The sequence below is a fragment of the Mustela erminea genome, chromosome X (genome assembly GCF_009829155.1).
Source record: "Mustela erminea isolate mMusErm1 chromosome X, mMusErm1.Pri, whole genome shotgun sequence".
NCBI lineage: Eukaryota > Metazoa > Chordata > Mammalia > Carnivora > Mustelidae > Mustela > Mustela erminea.
The window spans coordinates 83,416,773-83,442,661 of record NC_045635.1 but is presented as its reverse complement, the minus strand read 5'-3'; the positions used below and the strand labels follow the sequence as shown (position 1 = coordinate 83,442,661).

The window sequence follows — 25,889 nt, the reverse complement described above, 5'->3', positions numbered from 1 at the left end:
CTGTAGTACATCACACAACAGTTAGAAACTATAGCCTAGATGTACACAGAGTAACATGTAACTTTTTTTTTTTTAAATACTGCTGAGCAGGGGGGAAAAAATGAGAACCACAGCACCATACCATTATCTAAATTAAAAAATCAGAGCCAGCCTCCTGAACAAATGGGAGACAAGCCCTGAGCTAGGGTGGCATGTATCCTGAGGGGGCCTGGGCCATGCAGGGGAGAGTGACCTACTGTGTTCCTGGCGGCCAACCCTCCCTGGCTGCGATGGGGGCCAGACCCACGCCCTACCTCTCCTCTCTGTTGTTTTGCATGAACGTGAGGAGCTGCAGTTATTGTTTATTCATTTGGCCCAAAATGTAGCGTAGGATTTGGGGATGTGGATTTTTTAAACAATTTGTTTTCTTTTGGTTTAAGGGGGGGTTGTAGACACCAATCAGTGCCAAGTGCCAGGGAGGAAGGGAAGGGTCTGGTGGTGTCGCCTGTTCCGCACGCACCTATGCGTCTGGGGCTGGGCTGGACAGCTGGCAGGCTGTCGTGGGTGGAGTTAGGGGGGGTGTTCTGTATTCAGCTGATTGATAACTGCCAGGCGCTGTACTGCACACGTCCCCAGAGCCTTCTGGGACCATATGCTTTTCAGGGCATTTCTCCCTCCAGCCAGGGCCCATCTGGCACCTGACTGGGCAAGTCTCCTCCAAGAAAGTCCCAGAGGACAGCGACCAGGAAGGTCGTGGGGCCCACTCCTAGCCTGAGCCCAGCCCTCCAAGGTCTGGTGGAAGCACAACATTGGGTCTGGCTGGGTTCCCACCTTCTCCCTGCTTGGTCCCTGTCAAACCCCCAGCTGCGTGCGGTTGCTGCCCAGAATGAATTGAACTACGAGTGGGGTAGTCACATCCTAGCAGGCAGCCCTTGGCGCCTGCAGCCTCAAGGATGCTCCAACCACCTTGGTTCTCCCTGCAGCCGCCCTGGCTCCCTGCCTCCCCTCAGTCTGCTGAAGGGCCCCATCAGCCTACCGCCCCCCACCCCCGTGGAGAACCCAAAGTCTTACTGTATATAACTCCAGGCGACGTTTCCATATTTATAGCAGTGTTGAAACCCCACGTGTTTTGCACAGGAAAGCACCCTCTCCCACCCCCGACCTTTCCCCCACCCCCAACAAAAGGTTTTCAGAATCCTTAAAGTTCCTGGGGCAGGCGGAAACAGGCTCACAGATTGTGCCTTGGCTGCAGTGAGGATTCCGAGGACAAGCAGCTATGGGGGTGGGGAGGGGAGGGAAACACAACATTAAAAAAAAAAAATCATCCAAAAAAATTTCTGAAACAATTATTTAGGATGTTTGTGATTTGGCGACCTTGCTATAAATGCCATCATGTTACCGATGATTTCCTGTAGTGGGGGCTTGTCATTGTTTACTCATTTATTTACCAACGTCTGTCCTCCATCGGACAGTGGGCACCATCCCTCAGCTCCTAGCTCTGGCTGGGCCCAGCATCTGTGTTCTGTGATGCAATTTGGAGGTGGGGGGTGGGGGTCTGTTCCTTGCACATTTTACAGTTACCTCATTTTCCCCATATATGTATTTGAGAAAATGCTAATATAGAGAGAAAAAAAATGGTTCTTAAAACTTGAATATGTAGGGTTTTTAATTTTCCATTCCTTTGGATTCACATGGGCTTGAAGCATTTAACGTAACTAGTATGTTGTATTATATATGTGTATACTGATTGAAATTTATAACAGATTAATACTTTTTTAAAAATGAAAATTGCTAGTTGTGCTTGAACAAGTAGTACAATGATTTTTTAATATTGTTGCCTATTTTAGAGGGATGTTTACTAATAAATGTATGATGTATATCAAGTATTGCCCCCCTAAAATAAAAATACACAAAAATTCATGCATACAAAATAATGTAAGTTTAAAAAGAACTCAGACAAAAATATACACATCAAATATATTAGAACAGTAGCCTCTGGGGATAATGTAAGTGAGGAATAGAGATGAGAAGAAACAAAGTAATAAATGAATGAATAAAGAAAAGAGGGAAAGGTTTTGTTTAGACCAATGCAGATGGTATGATATGAAGAAAGGAATATAGTTATAATCCTCATCATCTGAAGTCCAAAAAAAAAGGAAGGAAAGAAGTCTATTCATGTTGTAGTAGCATAAAAAGCTAAAACTGTTGTAACAAAAGACTCGAAAATAGTATGACTCTTTAAAAAGTTATTTCCCACTCACAAAAGAACCTCAGGTAAATGTTCCAGGTCAGCAGAGGCATTCTGCTGCACGTGGCCGTTCAGGGTCCCATGTTTATTCCATGTTATTATACTCCACTCTCCCCTAGGTACTCAGAGTTCTGCCCATTCAAATGGTAGCACAGATCAGGCATGGAGTTTTATGAGGGAAAATCTGGAAATGATATACATCACTCCTGCAATTCATTATAATTCAATATAAATTCAGTCTAACTGGCACACTCATTCATAAGGGACACTGATCATTGCCATCTACTTGGGTGCCCAGGAGGAAACAGACAGCATGGATATTGGAGAGCACTAACAGCCTCTGCCACAATATGCAAGAGCTTTGTAAAAGGGATTATAAAATGTTATCAAAAGATATTAATCATTCAGGATGCTGGTCACAGTGCCTGCTTTTCCTGACTCTGGGTAACAGTTTTCAAATGTCTTCAGACTCACTGATACCTTTCTCAGGGCTGGCCTGATCCCCAGGCCCCAGGCCCCTCACTCCCCCCTCAATCCTATAGATATTACTATCTTCCATTTCCCTAGCAACCATTCCCATCCACCAAAACGGCAGTGTGGGTGGGCAGGGATTGGGGTTACAGAGTGTGCAGGAGGTCAGCAATAGAGTCAGGGAGTGAACATGAGATTTTTACTTACTTCCTCATATTTTTCAGTACTATTTCAGCCTTTAAAAATAAGCATCAGCATGCAATCATGTTCACCATCAAAAAAAGGCAATGAAATTATTTTCACTGAAAAATTAACAAGGAATCAATATGACAAAAAAATCTATCATAAAAAAATTTTCCAACCTAAGAGGGAGGCATCATTTCAAGTGCCTTAGTCCAATTAAGTTTTACAATTATTATCATTTTTCTTTAGAAGAAGTGTTAATAAACATGCTAAGATATTTAATACATTTTTAGACTGAATCCTTCTGAACGAAGAGATTCAACTCTGGACAAAGGGAAGAGCTATGAGGCTGAGAGAGATGAGCATGCGGAATGTGATGGATGCAGAGATGTCTGATCCTCCCTGTTCTGTCAAGAGTGAGGCAAAGTGCTGTCTCCTGACCCCTTCCCATATTCCAGAGCCTCACATTCTTTGTATTCGGGCACTTGACTCTGTTGCTCCCTCCAAGGATATATATGGACAGGTGACCAAGGTGGTAACCTGAGTAAATGTCTTTGGCCCAGGTTCCCATAGAGATAATTCAGTCCCAGCATAGATGGGACCATTATTCCTACCAATGGAAACCAGAACAAGATCCCTTCTAGACCTCTGCAACTGAGGGTTTCCATGAAGCCCAGAGAAATGATTGCTGTGGGGAAAGCTCCCCAGACCCACTTGTTCTCAGTCTTTATTCATGATGCTTGAGTAGAAACTGCCCTGAATCATTTCTGCTGCCTCCCACCTGGCCTAAGGAGTGCAGCCTGGTGAGTGTCTCATCCGCAAACTCCAGAGAACCCAGGAGGAACCTAGTCTTGCCACAAGATTGCTGCCTACCAGTCCACCGCCTCCCTGGTGGCTCCTCAGCCAGACTGAGGCCAGTATCCAAGGAATTCTCACCCACTGACCATACTGATTAACCTAGACCAAGTGTTCTCTAGTCGTGTAAAAAATACCTGGAAAGTATATGCAAGATTATGCGCTGGGAGTGAAGGGAGGGTGTATGTGGATTTTTCAGGAGAGAGAGGATATAATAACATATTCTTGTTGGTAAGTATGACCCTCAAAGATATTAAGACTCAGACTAAATAGAAGATCTGTTTCTATTTTTTTCTAAATAGGATGATTTTTATTTACTTTTAATAAGGAAATAGTACAGTCATTGTAAAAATATTCAAGCTTTGCAGAAATGTATTCATTGGTTCATTTAGTAAGTCTTTATTGAGTGCCTCAGCAAGTTACGAAAAATACAATGGTGAGAAAAACAGACTAGGCCTTTGCACTCATGAAACTCACAGACCAGTGGAGGATATACATTAACCAAGAAATCACACAAGTGTATGTATAATTAAAATTTCATTTAAGTACAGAGAAGGACTAGAACACAGACATACAAGAGTATATGCCAGAAGACCAAGACACACTCTGAAGCAGTAGATAGGGGACAGGAAGAGTTCCCTAAGGAAGTGAAATGTGAGCTGAAATAAGGAAAAATATAGTTAACTAGGCAAAAAAGACATTATAAATATCTTGTAATTCACTGCTACAGAATGCCATAGCTAAGGCAATGTGTCATATCCTTCCAACTATTTTACTATCCTCACACAAATCTGTATGTATCTATGCATGTATATATTTTTATGTAATTGGAATAAACCTCAGTCCACAAATTCTAGTGTTTAAGACATCCAACTTTTATTTTCTATAGCAATACTCATCATTTCCACTTTGTAGTCTCACTGCATGGGGGTGACCAAAATGGTATGAGTTCACATCTACTATTTTTCTCTATGGTTGCATCTAAGTTCAAGGATGCTTATAAAGTGCCTTAGAGTGCTGGAAGGAAGGAGTCCATATGGTTCTGATGTCATCTACAAAATTCATCATTCTCATTCCTTCCCTGGGGCCCCTTCAGACATGGTGGCTCTCTATTTGCTTCTGTGTCATCCTTGATCGATCAAGACTTTCTCTGCTGCTTCCTGCCATGGTTATGAGGGGACATAGAAAGCTTGGTAAGACCCTATACTATCCTGGCTAGAAGTAATATAAAGCAGCCACCTCCAAATGTCTCTTAAGAGACATGACTATAAGTCACCTACACAATCCAATCCAACAAACCTATCTGAGGAGTTTCCTGTCAGTGGCAGATTGAACTGACTTGGAAAGCTTTCCTCTTCCCACCTGAAACTCCCACAGAAATGATAGAATATGCACCCCCTCTAAAATTAGTAATATAGTCAAGTTCATCATGAAATTGAAATCCCCAAGCATCAAAGGAACTAACAACAGTGAGCAGGAAATAAAGACAAACAGATGGATATTAGTTTTAAGGGCTGGGGGCCAGGGTTTTAATCCCACCTAATGACAGAAGGCAATGCTTCTGGGCAGTGGAAGATGGGAAGCTGGTAGTGAGCTCCTGTCTAAACCCAGACCCCAAACAAACACAATCAGGACAAGAAATGATGACTAGAAAATCTTTCCTCACAGCAAAAATACTGTTTTGCTTATCTTTTATTTGAAGATGTAGCCAAAGATCCCCCTGGAAGCAATCAGAACCCACACCAACACTCATAGGTGCAGGGTTGAATTCACACTTCCTACATTTTTGATAACCCAAAGGATACAAATTAACATAAAAATAATCTGGAACTGGGTGAAATGTATATGGCCCTAGCAGAAGTAAATAGAATATATTATTTGTTTATGTTTATATTATCTCTCAATGAAATAGAACTATTGAAGGAGTCAGGTATAATCCTTAGCAAAATAAATAAATGATAGCAATTAAAGGGCTATGATTAAAGCTAGAAAAATGATTTTGGGGATTGGAAAGCACAGTTTTCAAATTTAAATACTCATTAAATGAAGAAGGAAATACTTTAAAAATTAGAGAATTTATAGGCATACCTTCTTATCTTAACAAAATTAGAAATAAATAACAAAAGATCACCATAAAATGTAACTGCCTGATAATATAGTATTGTTCTCTAAAATAACCACGAGGTCAAAGAGAAAATTAAAACTAAAGTTGTAAGTTATCTGGAAAGCAGAAAAAATGAGAATACTTCATATCAAAGCCTATGGGGCATGACAAAAGCTGTTCTCAGAGGAAAATAAGGTCTTAATCACATTATTTTTCAAGAAGACCATAAATAAAGGACATAAGTACTCTTCTTGAAGAATTAAATAAAGATAAATATAACAGAACATATCCAAAAATAGAAGAAATTAGGACAGTTAAAGACAAAAATAATGACCAAGATAAACAATTATAAAAGTGATTAATTAAAAGCTGGTTCTTTGAAAAGACCAATGACACACTCTTCATGAGTACAACTAAGTGAAAACAGAGGGAAAGTAAAAGTATACAAATTATGAATAATAGGAGGTTTAACTACATAGATATGATCAAAATAATTATTTTACATTCAAATCTATGACATCAAATTAAAAACTCTAGACATAATAGATGATTTCCTAATAGAAGTTATGAACATTAACTCAAGAAACGGAGGATTTGAATAGACAAACTACTAGAGAGAGGATTGGAAATGTGATTATAGTCCTACCACTAAAAAAGGAACCAGGATCCAATGATTTCACAGTTCAGTTCTACCTAACCTTTAAAGGAGAGATAATATCCATGTTATTCAAGCTCTACCAGAAAAGAATAAAAAAACTGAAAGTTATCTAATGAATTTTATAGTTAGCAACCCTAAAAGCTAAACATGTTAAAGATAGTACATAAAAGACAATTTTAAACAAATACTAACAATAAATGTAAAATCAAAATACTAACAAATTATACAACATATAAACAAATAGAACCCAGAAGCTGGGCAAAAAAAAACTGGATTGCAGCTTAATATTGTCCCAGTGTCAATGTCCCACTGATATTTATTTCATTTTTTATTATTTTTTATTATTTCTCATTTTGTACTCATATATGTTTTATAGGTTTAAATCTCTATATTTTCCAGTTTTTTTATGAGAATATTACTTTATCTTGTTAGTGTCCTCCGAAATGTCTTAATTCATAGTGCTCAAGCACTCTAGATCTAACAGTTCATTCCATGTTTCAAAAAGATCAATGTCTTATCTTTGGTTCCATGGAACATTTAACAATATATAATAACTCTCCTGTTTGAAAGATTGCATTAACTAGCAGATTCTCAAATTCTCAAACACATTGATTAGTTCATTCACTGTCATGTGTCCCAGGACAATGTTAAGGTTGCTTTGAGTGAAGTGTTGTCATAGTCACAAAGTCATCTGCTACACTGTTTTTAAAAATTGTAGCATTCTCATAGCCCAAAGTGTATTGTGTTTAACCTTCTGGTGTTTTAAAGGTCTTCATAATAGACTCAATAGCACAATGAATTACTAATATTGCAACCCACTACTATTAATTTCATCTTTGATAAAAATGTTTCTGTGATAGAAGACTTCACCAACAGTCCTCAGTGTACCATACCTCCAAGATAGTAAAAAGACCAATAATGTTTCCGTTTACAGAGAAGAATAACATTTTGTAAATAACCTATGGCTAATAATGTATGAAAAGTTACACCAAAAAGTGGAGGAAAGTATGGCATATTCAAAGTCTGGGCCTGGGAAAAAGAAGTAAAATTACTTCTCTACTTCATACCACTCACAAAAGTATATATTAGGATTAAGCACACACAAACACACACACACACACACACACACACACACACACACACACACATTTTTAAAAGCTTGAAGAAAATATAAAAAATTATTTTAAAACCCCCAGGGTGGCAAAAGTCTGCCTCAACATGAGCCCAAACCTAGATGCCCTAAAGGGAAAAGCAAAGTGATATGACTACCTAAAAATGTAGATCATCTACAGAAAAGGACAACATGAACAAAGTTACATGAGGTAAGAGATGCATGGAAAGATACACGTGATATATTTTAAGTGAAATAAAAGTTGCAAAACAGAGCAATGGACTGTGAGTTCAATTTCTCATTTTTTATTCACATTTTTATTTACTTACACATATTTATTTACTCATTTTTATTCATATTTTATTCACAATAAAAGTGTGAATACGGGGGCGCCTGGCTGGCTCTGGGGTTAAAGCCCCTGCCTTCAGCTCAGGTCATGATCCCAGGGCCCTGGGATCAAGCCCTGCATTGGGCTCTCTGCTCAACGGGGAGCCTGCTTCCCTTCCTCTCGCTCTGCCTGCCTCTCTGCCTACTTGTGATCTCTGTCTGTCAAATAAATAAATAAAAATCTTTAAAAAAATGAAAAATAAATAAAAAATGTGAATACGTATATCATTTATTTTCGTATGTGCACAGAACACATTAGACTGGTAATAGTAGGTAATTGCAATGATGGGTAAGAAGGGGGCAGTTTTACATTTTATTTTATATGTTTACCTGTTTTAGTTTTTAGTAAGCATGAGTCATTTCTGTGGTTTAAGATAACACAGTAAAGAAGATTAAAATTGAGTTCATTGTGAAAAATAACTCCTCAAAATGCTGGTAAGTCTTAAATCTGTCTCAAAGTGGTAGTCAAATGCCCAGCTGGAGGCATAATGTTGTCTACCTGTCAACAACAAGTCAATGCAGAACCTATGCTATGGCCTTCTTCCCCAGACACTTGTTTTCCCCCTCTACATTGAACTAATATATCTGGGACATCTATCAGCAATATAAAAACAGTTGAAAAACATTTCCAGGGTGTTACTGATATCGTAATACTTCCCTGTTTATATCCATATCCACCTAAACAAACATAATCACATATGTGTGATATGCATTTATAGACCTGCACAAGTCATGATATTCACAACATAAAGATTTAACCTTTATATTGGAAGAAAATCAACCAGAATTTACTGAATTTTCATTGGTGACATGGTGCGATTTAACACTTCCAATTTTCAGCTATAGATTACAAGGGCCAGCTTAACAAAAGGTGAAGACTGATGATGTTAAATAGTAATTGATTATAAGGAATCATTGTCCAAGTCAGTTCAAATGGATTCCCGATTTATAAAATATTTTAAATACTGCTACTTTTATTTGTTCTTGCCTAAATTCCATTTTTCTAATATCAAAAAGAAAATCAATTTAACTCATTTTAAATGATAAAAGAAAGTAAAAACTAAAAGTTTTCCTTTATGAATCCATGTCATTATGTCTGGATTGTCATTAGAGCTTATCAAAAGAAAGTCACAAAAATTGGTGTGAACTCCGTTAAATCACATTTCAGTGAACAGAAGACTGAAGTGGAAATAGAAAAAAGCACTTGAAGAGATGACAATTCATTTTGCTTGGTTTAAGAAAAATTTAATAACAAATTGTCATTACTCATCAAACAAAAATAATCCAGAAAAGGGAGAGACTAATCAACATGTAGAGAAGAATGCACTGCAAATACTAGTTTCCTCCTGCTGTTAAAGTATACATCTCTCAAACTCCGTATGAAAGCTAATTGATAATACATCTTTATAGTCATAAAATTGCCATGCACTGATACTCTGTCCCTGTCATGGGGGTATCCAAACAGACAAAATTTATATTTGTTTCCAGGGAGAAATATGCTCTAACTATTGAATACAAGTATTTGATTTCAGCAACTAGTCAATCCCCCCAGGAGACATGGATGCACCAGGCTCTCCTGCTTTGACAGGACCAACATCTAGCTAAGTCAGTTTGCCCTGATTCCCTGAGCACTAAATAAACAATCTTCTGACAATAATTTGGTTTCTGAGATAGAGTGATGTTAGGGAGAGAACATTCTGAGAAGCAAACACTAAGAATTTGATCTACTTGGCAACGATTTTTCTCACAGTAACAGAAATGATCCCTTTTTTTATTTTCAAAAAGAAATTCTGCCCCACCTGATATATCCCTTACTCTGCAAACTTAGAAACGCTCAATAAACGGGGAACTCTGTGCCCAGACAAAGATCTTGCATTATTACCCTTTCAGAGGTCAACAGGGCCAGAGAGTTACACGAAAGCCCAATCTCAATGGTGGACTGAATTATATGTGCATGAACCTGTAAGGATAAAGATACCCCTCCAATAGGGCTTCCTGCACTCCCCACCTCCCTTCTCCCTCCCCGCAGGCCTATCCCCAAACGTGCATTGCCCAAACCCTTAACACAAGGCCTGAGGGGGACCCAATGGACAGGGTCAAGTGTGGAAGTACAACATTCTGAAAAACAAATATCTGTTATCCTGCTTAGTACCACACCTCAGGGCAAGGCAGACCAGGGGCCATTATCTTGGTTTTCTGCACCCCCAAGATGGCAGCAAGAAAGTTCTTGTTTAAAGGCACAGAAGAGCTGCAGTTCAAATAGAGAAACCAGAAAAAACCTTCAGCCTGGGATATGATGTAAAATGAATGTACAAAGTTAACATTGAAAATAGTCATAATCATGCTTAGAAAAGCCATTTTCAAGGGAACTTAGCAGAGAAATTAACCAAAAGAGGTATAAACACAAAATTTACCTGAACCACATCAATTTGCTAAACCCACACTTGGGATACTTATTGAGACAAAGCAAGTAAGATACGAATTTTAAAAAAAGAAAGCCAGTTTTCTGAGCCTTGAAATATTATGCTTTGGGTGACAATTTATAAAAGAACTACACTCCATTTTTGTAAAATTACCTTTGAACACTTTTGACTGTAGTAGACCAACTTAAATTCCTAAAACCTTTAGATGAGAACAAAACCAAAATAGCCTCCCAGTTTCTAATTTCCTCGGTTTCCTGGGAGCTGCCATCATCTCTAAAGAGAGAACACTGCCTCCTCCCCGCCCCCATGATCTGCCACAGTCATGGTCACAATCCTAGAGCTGTGCCCTTCCCAAAATGATTGAGAGTGGCAACCTGCAATGTGAAAACATCAGGACATCAGCGTGTGGCTTGACCAACCATGTGGCCTGCTTGGACCAGGCTGTCACACATCTGTCTCACACAGCACTTCCCAAAGTCCAGGCGATTCGGTTCCAAGAAATACCCAGCATGGGACACCCCAAGTCCACGCAGTGCCCCTAGGGCTGCGCCACACTAGGACTAGTTCGTTATAGGTCTCTGTTCCACAAGACTTCCAGAAAATGTTTGGCATTCAGTCACATCCTGGATCACCACATTACCACAGCAATTACAGTTATTATTCTGTATTAAATGCCCACTGGTGGGTGACGGGTGTCATGCGGATTAAATGGTCACAGAAGCACAAGAAGACTATAACCTGTGATCCCCCAGAAGGAGAAAATAAAGATTGAAGTGGGAGACAGGAAGAGGGGAAAAGAATGGGAAGGAAGATGAGGAGAAATCTGCCAAGAGCAGGTGGATGCTGATCAGGCCTCTGCCCCTGCTAAATGGTGGCTTTTTAGGACTTGACCTCATTTTTACCCACATTTAAAATGAGGTTAAGTAATAAAATTCACTCAGCACTCCAAATTGAACATGGCTTGATGTGAATATTTTCTAAGGTTTTTTTTTTTTTAAAGATTTTATTTATTTGACAGAGGAAGATCACAGGTAGGCAGAGAAGCAGGCAGAGAGAAGGGGAAGCAAGCTCCCTGCTGAGCAAAGAGCCCAATGTGGGGCTCGATCCCAGTACCCTGAGACCATGACCTGAGCTGAAGGCAGCGGCTTAACCCACTGAGCCACCCAGGTGCCCCTCTAAGGGTTTTTAAAAATTATTTATTCATTTGAGAGCGAGTGAGCTCCAGCAAGAGTAGGAGCAAAGTGGGAGGGGCCGGGTGAGAGCAGACTCCACTGAGCAGGGAGCCTGATGAAGCAGGGGCTAGATCCTAGACCCCGGGATCAAGACCTGGGCAGATGTTTAACTGAATGAGCCACCCAGGCGACCCATGATTTTTTTTGTTTCCCAGATGTTCCAGCTACACATCTGGGGTAGAAAACAAGTCTCGTTGTCTCTACTGTCTCAAGTATCTCCAATGAATATTTCTTAGGAGAAAATTCAAAAAAAATTTAATCAGTCTCCAAAAATTTACAGCATCATCCAATTTTATGTACAGAATATATAGAAATATGGATAATAAAAGTGTCTGAAAGTGTATACACTCAGTTTCGATTCTGTGCTTCTCTCTCCAGAGGCCAGTTCCTTACACTCTTACACTTTGTACCTTCTCTCTGGGAATCACATCCACTTCCATGCCCTCAATTCCTCAATTACCATTCATCCTCCCCGTGGCTCCCTGATCTTTTTTTTTCCCCCTCTAAGTGCTCCCTGAATACATTCAAATGACAATAGGCTGTCTTCGTCTTGATATCACAAGGATTCCTCAAACTCAATTTATTTTAAGTGGATTAGTCTTCCCCTCCCAAATCTTTTTCTCCCACCTAGTCGCAGAGCAAGAAAAATCTTTGCTGCCTTTTCCCCGAGCATATCTGTGAAACTAGTGTCAAATGAGTCTCCACTTTGGATGTGATTCAATAAAGTCACCATATGCAACAGCTTGAAGCCAACCAGTTCCTGACCCTTTCATCTAATATAGACAACATTAAGGTAAGTATGTGGAAGCCTGGGGCTGGAAGCAGATGGTCACTGAACAGAGGATTTTACCCTTTCCTGATCTCACTAGGATTATGTTGTGGAGGCTGGTGAGATCACGTCTGAGGAAACACTGAGTCCTGGGAAATAAGAAAACCTTATTCTTCTGAGAAATTATTTTAACAGTTGTTTTGCAGGAATGACAGAACTCTACATACTAGTCACTTAATAAATGCTAACCTTTATTGTTATTATTTATTAAATGACACTGACACATGGCAGAATTCCCCCTTCCCCCAGCAAAACAAAGGTCAACCAAAAAAAAAAAAAAAAACCTATCAACCCGGCATTCTAGGGGAATAAAGGTGCTCATTTTTCTTAATTAACTGCTCTGTACCAGAACATTCAAAGTATTTTGCATGTATTATTCAATTTAACCTTCATGACAAACCCCATCTTCATCACTCATCCAGCATTGCAGAGAGGAAACTTTAACCCATCTCATTTTTAATCTCAATTGTTTTCTATTCAGCACATGTACTACCCACCTGCTTCATTCCCAACACTTCCTTTTTCAAAAATTTCCCCCCAAACAATGTTCATTTTATACAAATAACACACAGATGAATAAAAAGCAAAAAGGTTAAATATCACTAATTATCCTTCCACTCAAATATACCAGCTACTGTTTGGATAACTGTAATTCCATAGTTGTGTCTACCTTAAAATATGTTTTACTATCTTCAAAAAGAAATGAATCATTCGATGAACACTGCTATCTAACCTACCTTTCTCACTGAACAATGCAGAATGAATATCTTTTCCTGGCAATATGGATTTGACTCAACATAGTTATCTTAGATACCATGTGAATGTTCCTTAATTTATTGAAGCAATCCAGTGTGTTAGACAGTTAGGTTGCTTCCAGTTCTTACTGTTTTGGACAGTGCTGGGATGAACAGCCTTGTACATACAGTCTTTAGCCAATTATTCAATTATTTCCTCAGGACAAAGGGTTTACATACTTGAAGGCTTATATCTGTATTACCAAATAGCCCACCACAAACCCGTACAAATTCAGTGTAAACTCATTCCTACCACCAGAGTTTGATAGGATCCATTTCTCCACACCCTTGTAGACACTGCACAGCTGGTGAGAGAGAGACTGCTATATGAATTCCAATTATCCTTTCTAGTCAAAAATATTTAATGGCTCTTGGTGTTCTGTAGGATAATATTCCAACAGCTCTGCACAAACTGACTTCACTCAGCTTTCCAAACTTCCATTCCCCCCACTCTCCACTCTAGGTAGACTGTCATAGGAAAAGGGATTCCTACCTCCATGCCTTTCTCAGCCTAGTGTCCCCGCACTCCCACTCTTGGAAAGCCTGACGACTTAGACTATTCTGGACTTATTTCAGAAGGTGGCTTCCTCCAGGAATCTATAGCTGACTGTTACATCCCCCAGAAGCCTTTGCTTCCTCTACCCTCTGAGAACACACATTTGACAATGAGTATATGCTCCAGATATTCTATCTTTTTGTTTGTGTATTTCTTATCTCTCCAACTAGATTATAAAACCAAAGGACAAGGATGGTCTCTTTCTTTTTTCTTTCTTTCTTTTTCAACATTAACACACAACTTTATTGATGATACACAAAGTTAATGCAAATGACAGGAGGGAGCTTACTTATGACCAACTGGTTCACTGTCACGCAAAAGAAATAGTAGAAATATTTCAATCTACGTAGCGGGATAAAAAGCAACAAACATGTTTTCAGAACAGGTAGTGATATTCATTCACCCAGCTTAGACCTGAAAACCAACTCAGCTAAACATCAGCATTGATGATACAATGATATTCATCACTCAAAATTGGCAGCTGAAAGGGTTCCTTTACCATATAAACAAGGTGGAGAAAAAGGAATAGTTTACAATGTGTGTCGCTTCTAAACTACAAACAAGAAGTTATTCCTGGGTCTTTGGGAACATATGCTCAGCCAGTTTGGCCATGAATTTTCCAACCTTTACTTTCACCAAAAAATCATGGTGACTTTCTATCCCCAGAATCTTGTCAGCACACACTTGAAATTCTTTTAGAAAGAAAAACAGTGAACCTTCGCTGAATGCATTCTGAGTAGGTTCATTTTCTTCCCATTTAAAATTGTCATTTATGTTCTCAAATATGACCAGAAGTTTAAGAATAACCTCTTTGTTCTCCTTCTTGTTAAAGAGGGAACCAAGCGAAGATGGCACTTGGGCCCTGAGCAGTTCTCTAGCCATGGCTGGATTTTCAGCCAAATTCAAAAGGAGTTTCAAAACCTGAAATTTGGTTTCTTCGTTTCCCGCTGAAAATAAACGAAAAAAGTCTGAAATGGAATTAGCAAGCATGTGCTGATACTCATTAGTAACAGTCATATTTGTAAGCAATCTTAGTCCAGCCAGCTGCACCGATGAGTTCAAGCGAGAAGTGATTGTGTCATCACACACTTGATTCATGTATATCTTAAGCCTGCGCTGATTTTCAGCATTCACACTCAAGTTATTCAGGACAATTAAAGCCTTTTCCTTAACTATGGGATCCCGAGTGTTGAGAATCTTTGCTACAATTGGGAGACCACCCAGATCACGAATAATATCTCTGTTAAATGCATAAGCAGCATTGTTACCCAGAGCAATTAAAGCTGCTTCAAGAATATAAGGTTTTTCAGACATCTCCACCAAGCAAAGAACTTTCTGCAGCTCCTGAGGGGACAAAATAGTATCGTCTGAATTGGGGGAAGCCCGTTTCTGAACAGCCCGGCGAGCCCGGGTAGCTCTGGCCCTTGCTCTGGCCCGTGCTCTGGTTCCGGCCTCAGTCCCAATCCGGGCCCAAGGTGGGTACCACACTATACCCTTGTTCTCACTGCTGTCATCATCGTCATCAGACCAGTCATTGTACCGGGCCCCAGGGCAGTCCCCAACATCATCAACATCCCCAGACCCACCCTCAGCCATTTTCTCCTTGTTCTGTTTTCTTCCCCGGGTCAGTCTATAAATGCAATAGCAGGCTCCAGCGCCAATCACCAGTCCCGCAGTCACCCAGCCTACTTTCCTGGCGTAGCCCATGCAATCGTCCCTGACAATAGCAGGGACCAAGGAACAGAGTATTCAGTCAGGCTGGGAGAGGAGGGCTATGGGCCTGCGTGCAGGCCTGTGGAAGGTGATCGTCTTCAGCCACGTCAAGGCCACAGTAGCTGATACTGGAGGTGGACCTAGGAGTGGAGGGAAGGAAATAGGGTTTAAGTTTCTCTTTTGTGTTGCCCCATGCAGAGAGCTGCACAGAAGGACAGGAGAGTCATAAATGAGTAGTTGGTAGGAAACGTAGATTGTTAACAAACCCTCGATATCCTCCTCTTTTCAGCCTCCCTCTACCCTCCCCAGCCCACCCTCTCCCTAAGCTTAGATAAAGGCAATGGAGCCCTTAGTCTCTGCTGGGCCCTCAGCCACCCCAACCTCGGGTGTCCCCAGGGAGTGGCACTGTTGCACTAACCTCCTCCAGACAGGCAGTTTGTCCCTTCTTCCCTCCCCTAGAGGTGTGCCACGCCCAACAACCCTCCTAATCTGCAGAGAAACCAGAGCCAGTAAGAACTGAGGGCTTGATGGATTGATTGTTCACCTTCGGTAGCCTTCCTAATTCACCATTCAGGCCGTCAGACCTTTTTTAACCTCTATTCCATCCAAAACATGCAGAAGCCCACCCCTTCCCTAACCTGAAAGGGGAGGGATATTAGGGAAATAAGGTAGGATTGGGTGAACTTGTCCAAATGTGGCTGATTTCCAGCCCCTCCCCCATTCCAGGCAGCCCCCCACGCCTACACCGACCTCTACTGATCCGAGGAAACTTCCTCCCTCTCTTCAAGTGGTGCCACCTGCTACAGCAGACCTGCAGGATGACAGATCGAAAACGTGGGGACTAAGTGCTGTTGAGAGAGGAGGATTATGAACGAACTCCCTGATAGGTTTTCCTTCTGTCATTCTCCCTAGCCCCCACTCCCACACCCCCCTCCGGCGACACACACACACACACACAAACACACAAACACACACACCTCGAACGCCATTTCACCACAGTCCCAAACGTGCAAGAAACACACTCAGCCTCAGCCCTAACCTAGATTATTGCCATCTCTGGCTTCTCCCTACCCCCGCCCCACCCCCGCACCGCCCGCCCCTCTTAGGGTCCCCAGATAGTCTTACCCTCAAATCGACCTTCACCGATTGGGGTTAATTTCCTTCCTCTTCTCTTGCCTGGCGTAGTGCCACAACCTACGGAAAGACTGGCAACCCAGAAGAGGCTCGGACCCCCTAGACACAGAGCCATAGTCAGGAAGACACAGCCACAGTCAAAAAGACGGGAAACGGCCGCTCCTGAGCGCTTGGTGGACGACCAGTCCCCAGAAGATGAAACTCTTTCCTAATTCAGAGGCCTCGTTCTCAAAGGTTTCCCCACCCCTATTAACCCCTCTCAGGGCTCTGCCGACAGACATCCCGTTGTACCTTCCCCCTCCCCAAATGTCCAGCCTTTCCCCGCTGGCGCTGTCCTGAAGGACTGGGGGCCAACACCCAGGCCACAGCTCCTTTTCCGGATGACGGCCTCGGCTCCCAGCAGATTCCCAACTCCCGTTCTCTGGGCTCCTCCCCAGACAGCCCCCCGCTCACCATTTCGCAGCATCGAAATGGGCTGCGGGCAGGGCAGATGTCTTGGAAAGCTGGCGGAGAGTGGAAGAGACGGCGGAGACGCCTGGGGACCCGCGACGGTCTCCACCCTACGCCCTTGGCCCCCCGACCTTGTGGAATCTCCCAGGCACTGACCTGCAAGAATCCGGGACAATTTCCTTCTTCTCCTCCTTCCCTCTGCCGCAGGCCCGCTGGCCCTCAGGGCAATGGGGAGCTGGTACTCAGACGGGAACAAGGACCAGAACAAGAAGGACTTCTGCACACGTCAGCTCTTGGTCACGTGAGATCTACGTCATCCACCAACTCGGGTCCCTAATTTCCCCTCCCACCAGCAGTGCGGCAGAGAAGGGCCCGCCCCCCTCCATTCCCTCCCCCACACCAGGCCTTGTTACTCTTTTCTTTGCTAATCCCATCTCCCCGTAGTAGTTGTGTTTGCCTTCCTCGGATTACCAGGAAGGGACAGCATCTTCCCCTGGGGCTACTGGCCACTTGTACTTTTTGAAAAATTGCCTCTTCCTTCCCTAAGCTCCTGGGACAACAACCTCTCCTTCAACCTCCCCTCCTCCCAGCTATTAATGTCTACCATTTCCTCTGAAATCTAGTCCCAGATCTGAAATGAAAAACCATTAGAAAAGGAGACCTGGAGTGAGAGTGTGTGTGTGTTTTTTAACTTTCTTACTACTTTTTTTGTTCTTTCTGCCCTGCCCTCTCCTGCCCCCAGCCTGCATTCTTTTGTGAGAAGAAAAATTGCTATGAAGCTACTCTCATTTGAGGGGGAAAACAAAGAGTGGGAGTTGGAAGAGTGATGTTGGGTGATGGCCTCCAAAAGCCCTACATTTTCTCACTCATGGGGAGTGTTACACACCTCACTCCAAACAATCTTAATGTCTTGAGGCCTAGCACATAACACAACCCTGAATGAGCTCATTAGAGTGTCTAAGATTGCATAAATCTTCTGACTTAGGCCAGTGTTCTAAACAGGAGCGTGACAGACTTTCACTTGCATGGCTTAGCGAGGAAGAGGCGTGGAGCCCTCAGAAGGCAGTAATACAGAGAAGGTTGAGCAGGAGTCACAACTACCTGGTGGATATCTGTCCAAAAAGGCATGCACACTGACAAAGTAAGTAGCATAAAAGAACATTATGAAATATACTTGGATACAGATAGAGAATATCACCTCTAAATAAAAGTATTAGGGGAACATTGAGACCAAGATAAAATTGGCTGAACTTGGCCTCTGGCCTCTAGTAATTCGTGTGGAACCATTTCACTGACTGCTTTGGTGAGCTCAGTGATTCACCAGTCAGCAATGATTGAACCTTTTTTTATATTGGGAAAAGTAATAAAAGTAATGTCAGAACATTGGGATCTACAGTGAGATTGTCCTTAATACTTCAGATATAAGGTAATTATCTGAGTATAACTTTTACAATCTACAGATAATACGGGAGTAAATCAAGAGACTGGAGAGTTTGGGAATAGGCAGAACTCCAGAGAAGTTCTGTGTAACTTCTAGGAGGCAGTACAAGGATCTGACTGAAATTTAGCAAACAGAAAACCACATCAGCTATGTGATTCTGGGTTCAGAGAAAGATCATGTGCAGCATGGGGCTTATTCAAGCATGGGAATGTATGAAAAGAAGAGTCAGAGGAAAGTGATGGTAGCTCCCACCCAAGTTTCGTCTGGGGAGAGGGAGGCCTGGCTAAGATGAATGAACATTCATCTTTCCTTGGCAGAGCCATCCCTATAATGTGTGAGGGTCCTTCGGACTCCCTTAATAGAAAGCCACTTCTTAAGGTGAACCAGTGCCCTTGCTCTGATTGCAGTTCACGAAGCAACTTCTGAGGTTGCTTGCTTCTTAAGTAGTAGCTTGCTTACAGAAAGAATGGACTGTAAAAATGGACAGAAACATCCAGTACCCTCTGACAGTTGTATTTTTCAGGGTAAATTATTCAGTTGTCACTCTTACTGGTCCTTAGCTTCCCTTTTGGCCCACTTAAAGAGAGGGAATGCAGAGATGCGTGGGTTCCGGTGTTCAGATCTAGATTTACATGTAAGTCTCTGTGAATGGGAGTCTTGACAGAGACCTCGCTTTCAGATAAAGTCAGGGCTTGATCATGCAACAACCAGGGCAAGACACTAAACTATAAATACAACCCTGTGGAATCCTGTCAGGAAAGCCAGGTCAGTTTGACTTAGAATACAATCCTGTGCATCACCATTTCTGAACTGTACCTCTCTGATGTTTAGTAAATGTGAAAAATCACAACCAAGACATTTTGTGGCACACAGGCCCCCAGCATCTCATTTCATAGCTGGACAACGGGTTAACACCCAAAGTCCTTAAAAGGCTCTAGCAAACCAACCCTCTGAAACAGTTTACGTTTCTCTCTGGGAAAAGAAAGGAAGTGCATTTAATGTTTTACATCCCCCCTTTTCCCTTACATCCCCCCTTTTCCCCCCAGCAAAAAGGTGGGTACTGTGCCCAAAGGAGACCAACTCCATACTCTCTTACTAAAATTTAAATCTTGAATACAGATTTTTTAAAAAACAGCAGAAGGATGACATCCTGAAGAGACTTTCTGTGAATTCCTCCTGCCTCTCCTCCTCAGAGCTGACCCTGGTCTGCAACACTCATCGTTTCAGTTAAATCAGGTTTGGTTTCTGTTGCTTGCAACCAAACAAAATTAACTAATACAGAACACAAAAACAAATAACACGATACAAAGAGTAATATTACTTTTTAAAATAAAAATCTTCTCTCTCTATTTTTTCTCACTTTCTAAAGCCCATCAGCGTTAGCATCTGCCTTTCCTTTTTTATTTGGGGGCACTCTCTCAGATATCACCTGGGACTACATACCAATTTGAGCCAAAAAGGTTCCTTTCAGCAGTGGCTTCACATAGCCTTCTGCAGGCTTAGAAGCTTTTAACAGGCTTGTCTGAGGAACTGCTTAAGGATTTTCCTTTTTTGCTTTTGAAACGGTTTGTCAGGCAAATAGCATGCCCTTAAGTAGTTGTTGATGGGTGTATAATGGAGAGCAAAGTAGATTTTAAACGGCAGTTTTTAGGTTCCCTGTTAGAAATTGTAGATCTAAATGACAAAGAAGTGAGGTAAATTGACAGGCTTATCATTCCCATGGAGTATAGGATGTTTTAGAGAGGGAGTGGATTCAAACGGGAAAGGTCTGGCAGGGAAAATTCTGACAGACTGGGAAAATGATGGCCGGGAGTTACACGTTGGATTGGAATAACCGGAAAACATACCAAAGTGGGGGAGGGAGATATTTTTTACTTGTAAGGAGAGGGAAGAGTGGCACTTTTGTCCTTAAAGCTTTGTTAAGCTTTATATACTCCTTAGTTCTTTCTAATGTATACATTCAAAACAAACAAAAGTCACTTATATAATTACCTAGCAACTAAAAATTGAATGATGGACAGTTAGATTTGTCAGTAAAGCAATTCGCTTGTCTAGGAGAAGAAAGTAAAGGGAGACAAAAAAGAACGGTGGAAGGAGATGATGCAGAACAACAGCGGCAAGCTGTTTTTTTAGAGAAAACGGTGTGATACTGGTGAAGGAGTTTGGATTATAAAAGTTTTGAGGAAGAACAGAAAGTTGTGAGGTGTTCTTGACTTCTGAATATTCACCAGCAAGGCACTCTGGGCTCCCTGGCTTACCTCTTGAAAGGGCCTCCCCCACACAGGGGGCCCCTCACAGGGAGAGCTTCCTGCTGGGGTGTCAGATTTCAGCATTCAAAGAAAGAAGCTGCCTAAAGGGTCTATATTTAGAGTATGACTCCCTAGCAGGGACAGCTGAATGTCTGGGGACTAACTTCTGCATACTTTGTCCCTGAGTTCTGGGATTATTCTGAGGGGCTTGTATGGGTGGTGCCGTGAACTTGTATCAGAAGGCAGGGAGTGAAATGGCCTCTCTCAGCCAGTGGTGACTGCTTGGCATCCTGTCAACTATGCTTTTCGTGAGGGAAAAATGGCACAGATTTCAGGGGTGTCGAAGTGATTCACAGTCACCCGCAGACTCTCAGCACTGTCTCCACTGGAAGACGCTGAGCACTAGTGGCTGTTAGGGTGACAGACATACAGTACCTGAACAACAGATTCCGGAGCTATCTCACCAGTGTCATGATTAAATGAAAATTATGTCTGTTGAGTCTCATTTTCCTCAGGGGTGTTAATAACAGGGATAACTCTAATTTATGGATTGTTTACGAGTTACACCATGAAACTTCAGCATAGATTTTAAATAAAAACTTCTGAATGAAAGGCTAACCTGCAAGGTTACTAATTTCTGAAGTTCACCTGAACGGTAAGATTCATCTGAATTTAGGGTCTGCATAAAGTTGGCCCTTTGAAGCCAGAGTGAAAGTCATCCAGCGATCTTCTAGGAAGTTCTCAGCCATCTGACACTTAATACTACAAGAATAAGAAAGGCATAGTGATTCACTTAACAAAAATTGCCACAATTAAAATACTGACCACCTCACTATAGATTCCACCAATTCATAAATCATCTGAAAGCACACTGGTTCTGTTTGTAAGGTATGCATTTAAATTTTAATATGCTGTTTGAAAGCTGCTATTTCCTGTGCAGTCAGTAGAAAACATTTTCAACAGGGTACAAATTAATTTAACCAAATCAATGAGGCCTCTCTATTAACTGGAAAATCTTGTTTATTACACACACACGTACATAACTTGAATTCTTTTTTCTCCAAGTGAAATAGATTTATTGTATTTTCTGGTTACAAAATAGGATAGTTTGAGTCAATAAAAAAGGAAGGATGAAATAGAACATAAATGTATGAAAAATATTAATAAAAACCTCACTGCTACTTGAGCTTCCTTTTATGCCACCCCCTTCCCCATTTTGGTACAGAGACTGGATGTGCAAAGGGGTAGAAATTAAGGAACGGGCAGGGGGCAGGCGTTTCAGAGCCAAGGAAAGGAGAAGAAATTTCCCCCCAGAAGAAGTAATGGCAGACCCACGAGAAGATGCGTCCCCTTCGTATACTTAAGAGAAAGGCAAATTCAAAGGCCGAGGCCACTTCTGGCTCAATAGTATTGTTACAGAGGAAAGGAGTGACAGGGCCCAGTGCGAAGGTGGGAGGTACGGGGCCGGCTGGCGCCTGCCGCACTGCTTGTGGGAGTGGAAATTGGGGGCCAGAGCTCACTGGTGACGTAGTCGTCACGTGACCAAGAGCAGCCTAGAACCGAAGTCCTGCTAGTCGCCTCCGTCTGGGTACCAGCCCCCTATTACTCTGCAGGCGTGTGAAGGAAGAAGGAAACTAGCCCCGGACCGCGAGGTCGGTACGAGCCTGGGCTCCTGCTTAGAGGCGGGTGGGGAGAGGAGAGGGCCAAGGGCGTCCCGGATCCAGGTTCGGGCTCAACTGGGCTGGGTCCCCTTCCCGCCTACTTTCTAAATACTGTCGCCCCCCCCCCACCCTTGTGCCCATTTAGTAGAGAGACCCGGCGGACTTCGGGGGTGGGGGGTTGAGGGGAGTGAATGGCGGTAGACAGAGACTCCGAAGAAAGGTGCAACAATCACGGTACTCGTGTCCCGACTCCTGCTCCGTCCACCAAGCACTCCGTCCCCTCGGTTTCCTGCCTGTTTGCAGGTTTGTAGGTCTGTTGGCCCATAGGTCGCCTCAAACGTCGTGCCGAGGGAAGGAGCAAACTGCCTTGGGACCGTGCAGGTCCGTGTGAAGGTGGGATGAGACCTGGACCCTGGCTGGGGGTGGCGTTGGGGGTGGTGGAGGAGGAAAGGGCTGGGATCTGGGCGGGCCGGGTCCGAGTCGCCCTCTCCTGGCCCCTTCTTTCTCCACACCCCCTCCCGTTTCAGTGCAGGGAAAGGGGTGTGGCGGCCTTTGCTGGGGAAATGGCGGACGATAAGGGGGCGGGGGGGGGGCGGAGGAACCGGCGTTTGGAAAGTCGGGGAGGTGTGAGAAATATTTTAAAGTCAAAGGCTGAAAATGCAGAAAAGCGGGTATTAGGAACCGCGTTCTCAGTGCTGACCCAGCCACCACACTTTCAGTTCTCCAAAGCCAGCTATCTTGTCTTTCCGACCTTCTGCCAGACTGTCCATCAGTCTCCGCGGAAGGAGTGCTGACAACAGAAGACAAGGGAAGAAGAAATTTACCTGACTTTGGTAGAGGTTGGTGGGAGAAACCTACCTGTGAATCTTTGGGGGAGGGGTGGCGGTGGAGGAAACTACCTGAGCCTTTGCCTCTCCATGTCACCCTCCTGGCAATCATAGCACAGCCCCAACCCCTGCCCTTTTCTGTAGGGCCTGGAGGAGAAATGGTGGGTCGTGGGGGTAGATAGAGGATGACAAAAAGAAACAAAGAACTAGTTTCCTAATAATCAACCTCTCTCAACCAGAACTCAAATTCCACTCTGTTTGTATAGTGAGACACAAACTCAGACACAACACAACGCCTTAATGCCATTTTGCACCCATAGATTCATCACAGGAGAGCTACAGGAGCCCAGGAGAGGCTGAAGAGGACTGCTGCTCCACCATTACTCACCCTGGCCCTCAGAATCCTCCTGAATCAGGTGGAACAAGGCCCTCTCCTGTCCTGTCCAAAGCCTGGCACGGACTTGAGCATGGGCAGGGCTCGGGAAGTGGGTTGGATGGCAGCAGGACTGATGATTGGGGCTGGTGCCTGCTACTGTGTTTACAAACTAACCATAGGAAGAGATGACAGTGACAAGTTGGAGGAGGAGGAAGAGGAATGGGATGATGACCAGGAGCTGGATGAGGAGGAACCTGAGCTTTGGTTTGATTTCACAACTATGGCTCGGCCCTGGAGTGAGAATGGGGATTGGACCGAACCGGGGGCCCCTGGTGGCACCGAGGACAGGCCCTCAGGTGGGGGCAAGGCCAACCGAACACACCCAGTAAAACAGCGCCCATTCCCCTATGAACATAAAAATACTTGGAGCACTCAAAGCTTTAGAAATTTCAGGTGTGTACTTGACCTCTCTAAGTGTCCTTTCATTCAGGGAAAAATGTGGTTTGCTCAGCCCAAGGATGCTGGTTTTTCATTTAGCCATGATATCAATAGTCAGTCATTTGGCCAGCCTCTCCATTGTTGGAAACACAATCCCCACTCCCGACCCTATTAGGGAGAAGGCTTTCTGTACTCTGGATAACTTGAATGCAGCAGTTGAAAACCAGGGCCAGATTAAGATGTCCATCAGTGAAGTGTGTCGGGAGACTGGGTCATGTTGCTGCAACTCATTTCTGCAGCGGGCCGGATTAGATTTGTTAATAAGCATGACAGTTATTAATAACATGCTTGCCAAGTCCGATTCAGACTTGAAGTTCCCTTTGATATCGGAGGGGAGGGGAGGGGATGTGCTGAGGTTCAGGCTTTGAAACTGTCGATGGGTTTGTCTGGAAAGCCAGTCTTGGCAGGGGACTCGCTGGGTGCCCAAACGCTGCTCTCATCCATGTCCCTCTTGATCAGGAACGGAAACACACAGGTTCTCCCTGACACCCTGGCCTCGTAGAGGGCCATCTGGAGCGGAACGGAACCGAATCCACCCAAAACCTTGCTGGAGAACACCCACCTGTGTTCTCATTCAAAGAATCTACAGTGGGTGCTGTTGAAGACCCGGCCTTAGCCACCACATCACGGGGTGAAAGTTACACTTGCTCCACCGAGGACCACGCTCTTCTGGGCCAGGCAGGGGTCCCCCCGGAGCTCTGAGTAACTTCTTGGTTTTGCAGTCTGCAGGCAAAGTGCATTGTCAGTTACTCCCTTGCGGCCTTCCTCCTGCGGTAAAGGGATCTTTTCAGCAGCCAGCTGTGCCTACAGAACATCCTATGAGAGCATGGCCGGGGAGGTCTTGCCTCCGGTGGTCTCCCTGTGTCAGCCGGACTGTTTTGAGGAGACCGGGCGCGTGTCGGGGCTGGAGCTGCAAACGCATCTGTTGCCTCTTAGGTTGAATTCTTTCCCACTGACTCCTTCTTCGCTGCGAGCTGATGGATGGTGAACCTAGTCATCCACAAAGGACACTCCCCTCCTCTGTGCTCTACTGACTTGACTTCCTCCACCCAAGCCTACATCTGTACGCATCATCAATAAAGTCGTGTGCTTTGATTGGCAAAAACGGGACGTGGAACTTGTCCTTGAGTTGACAGTCTACACGCAGAGGAAGACAAAAGTAGGTGACCAAGGCGAACCACCTGGGGCCTTCGCTCCCTGGCAGGGGCACTCTTACCAGGTGCTCATAGGGGGCAGGAGTAGAGGTGGGCTGGGGTGCTCAGGAGAAGGGTCTGGGGGCCAGGGGCGGGGGCCAGGGGCGGAAGCCAGGGAGCAGAGGTGGGGTTCGTGGAGGTTGCAGGGTACAACACCCGTGAAGCCGGCGTCATTGTGCCTGGCACGTGGAGCAGAGAAATCCCTCCATGAAGGTGTCTCTCCTTGACTGCCAGCCTGGGCAGGAGGGTCAGTATCCTTGGGGTCTGTCTACACACCCTTGGGGACCAGTTGGCAACCCACCCCCCTGCATTTAACGCACAAGACTGGCAGCGATGGTTGCCGCTCGCTGCGCGCCCATTTGGCATCCTTCTCCCTCCCCTGCAAAGCAGCTGTTAAACCTACTTCCAGGCCCACTCCCTTCCTCGGGATCCCAAGTTCAAATTCCTGGCAGAGGGAGAAGGGTCGGCCCCCTCTTCTTTCCAGGGAACCTCTTTTCTGCCCTCTCCTCTGTCCCTT

The 25,889-nt window shown here is 43.6% G+C and overlaps 2 protein-coding genes across 4 annotated transcripts; one reads left to right on the top strand and one right to left on the bottom strand.

The window, feature by feature from the left end:
- Positions 1-14,030: 14,030 nt before the first annotated feature.
- On the bottom strand, positions 14,031-17,445 carry ARMCX3 (armadillo repeat containing X-linked 3). Of its 3 annotated transcripts, none has more exons than XM_032330719.1 (5): positions 17,284-17,445; positions 16,669-16,776; positions 16,294-16,354; positions 15,962-16,032; positions 14,031-15,683 (listed from the first exon to the last, which is right to left on the bottom strand). In XM_032330719.1, the coding sequence occupies exon 5, from the start codon at positions 15,535-15,537 to the stop codon at positions 14,398-14,400; it is 1,140 nt and encodes a 379-aa protein (XP_032186610.1). In that variant the 5' UTR covers positions 15,538-15,683; positions 15,962-16,032; positions 16,294-16,354; positions 16,669-16,776; positions 17,284-17,445; the 3' UTR covers positions 14,031-14,397. The 3 variants fall into 3 exon arrangements, with proteins under 3 accessions (XP_032186610.1, XP_032186609.1, XP_032186611.1); XM_032330718.1 differs by having other exon boundaries at positions 16,669-16,748; XM_032330720.1 differs by lacking the exon at positions 15,962-16,032 and having other exon boundaries at positions 16,669-16,748.
- Positions 17,446-22,335: 4,890 nt separating this feature from the next.
- On the top strand, positions 22,336-25,284 carry LOC116583106 (protein ARMCX6-like). The gene is given in 4 exon segments (XM_032331114.1): positions 22,336-22,469; positions 23,626-24,234; positions 24,236-24,511; positions 24,514-25,284. Coding segments are annotated over 3 exon segments (906 nt in total). The 5' UTR covers positions 22,336-22,469; positions 23,626-23,772; the 3' UTR covers positions 24,682-25,284.
- Positions 25,285-25,889: the final 605 nt, after the last annotated feature.

Coding starts and splice junctions, on each gene's coding strand:
- ARMCX3 (XM_032330719.1), bottom strand. CDS start 15,537: ATGGGCTACGCCAGGAAAGTAGGCTGGGTGACTGCGGGACTGGTGATT.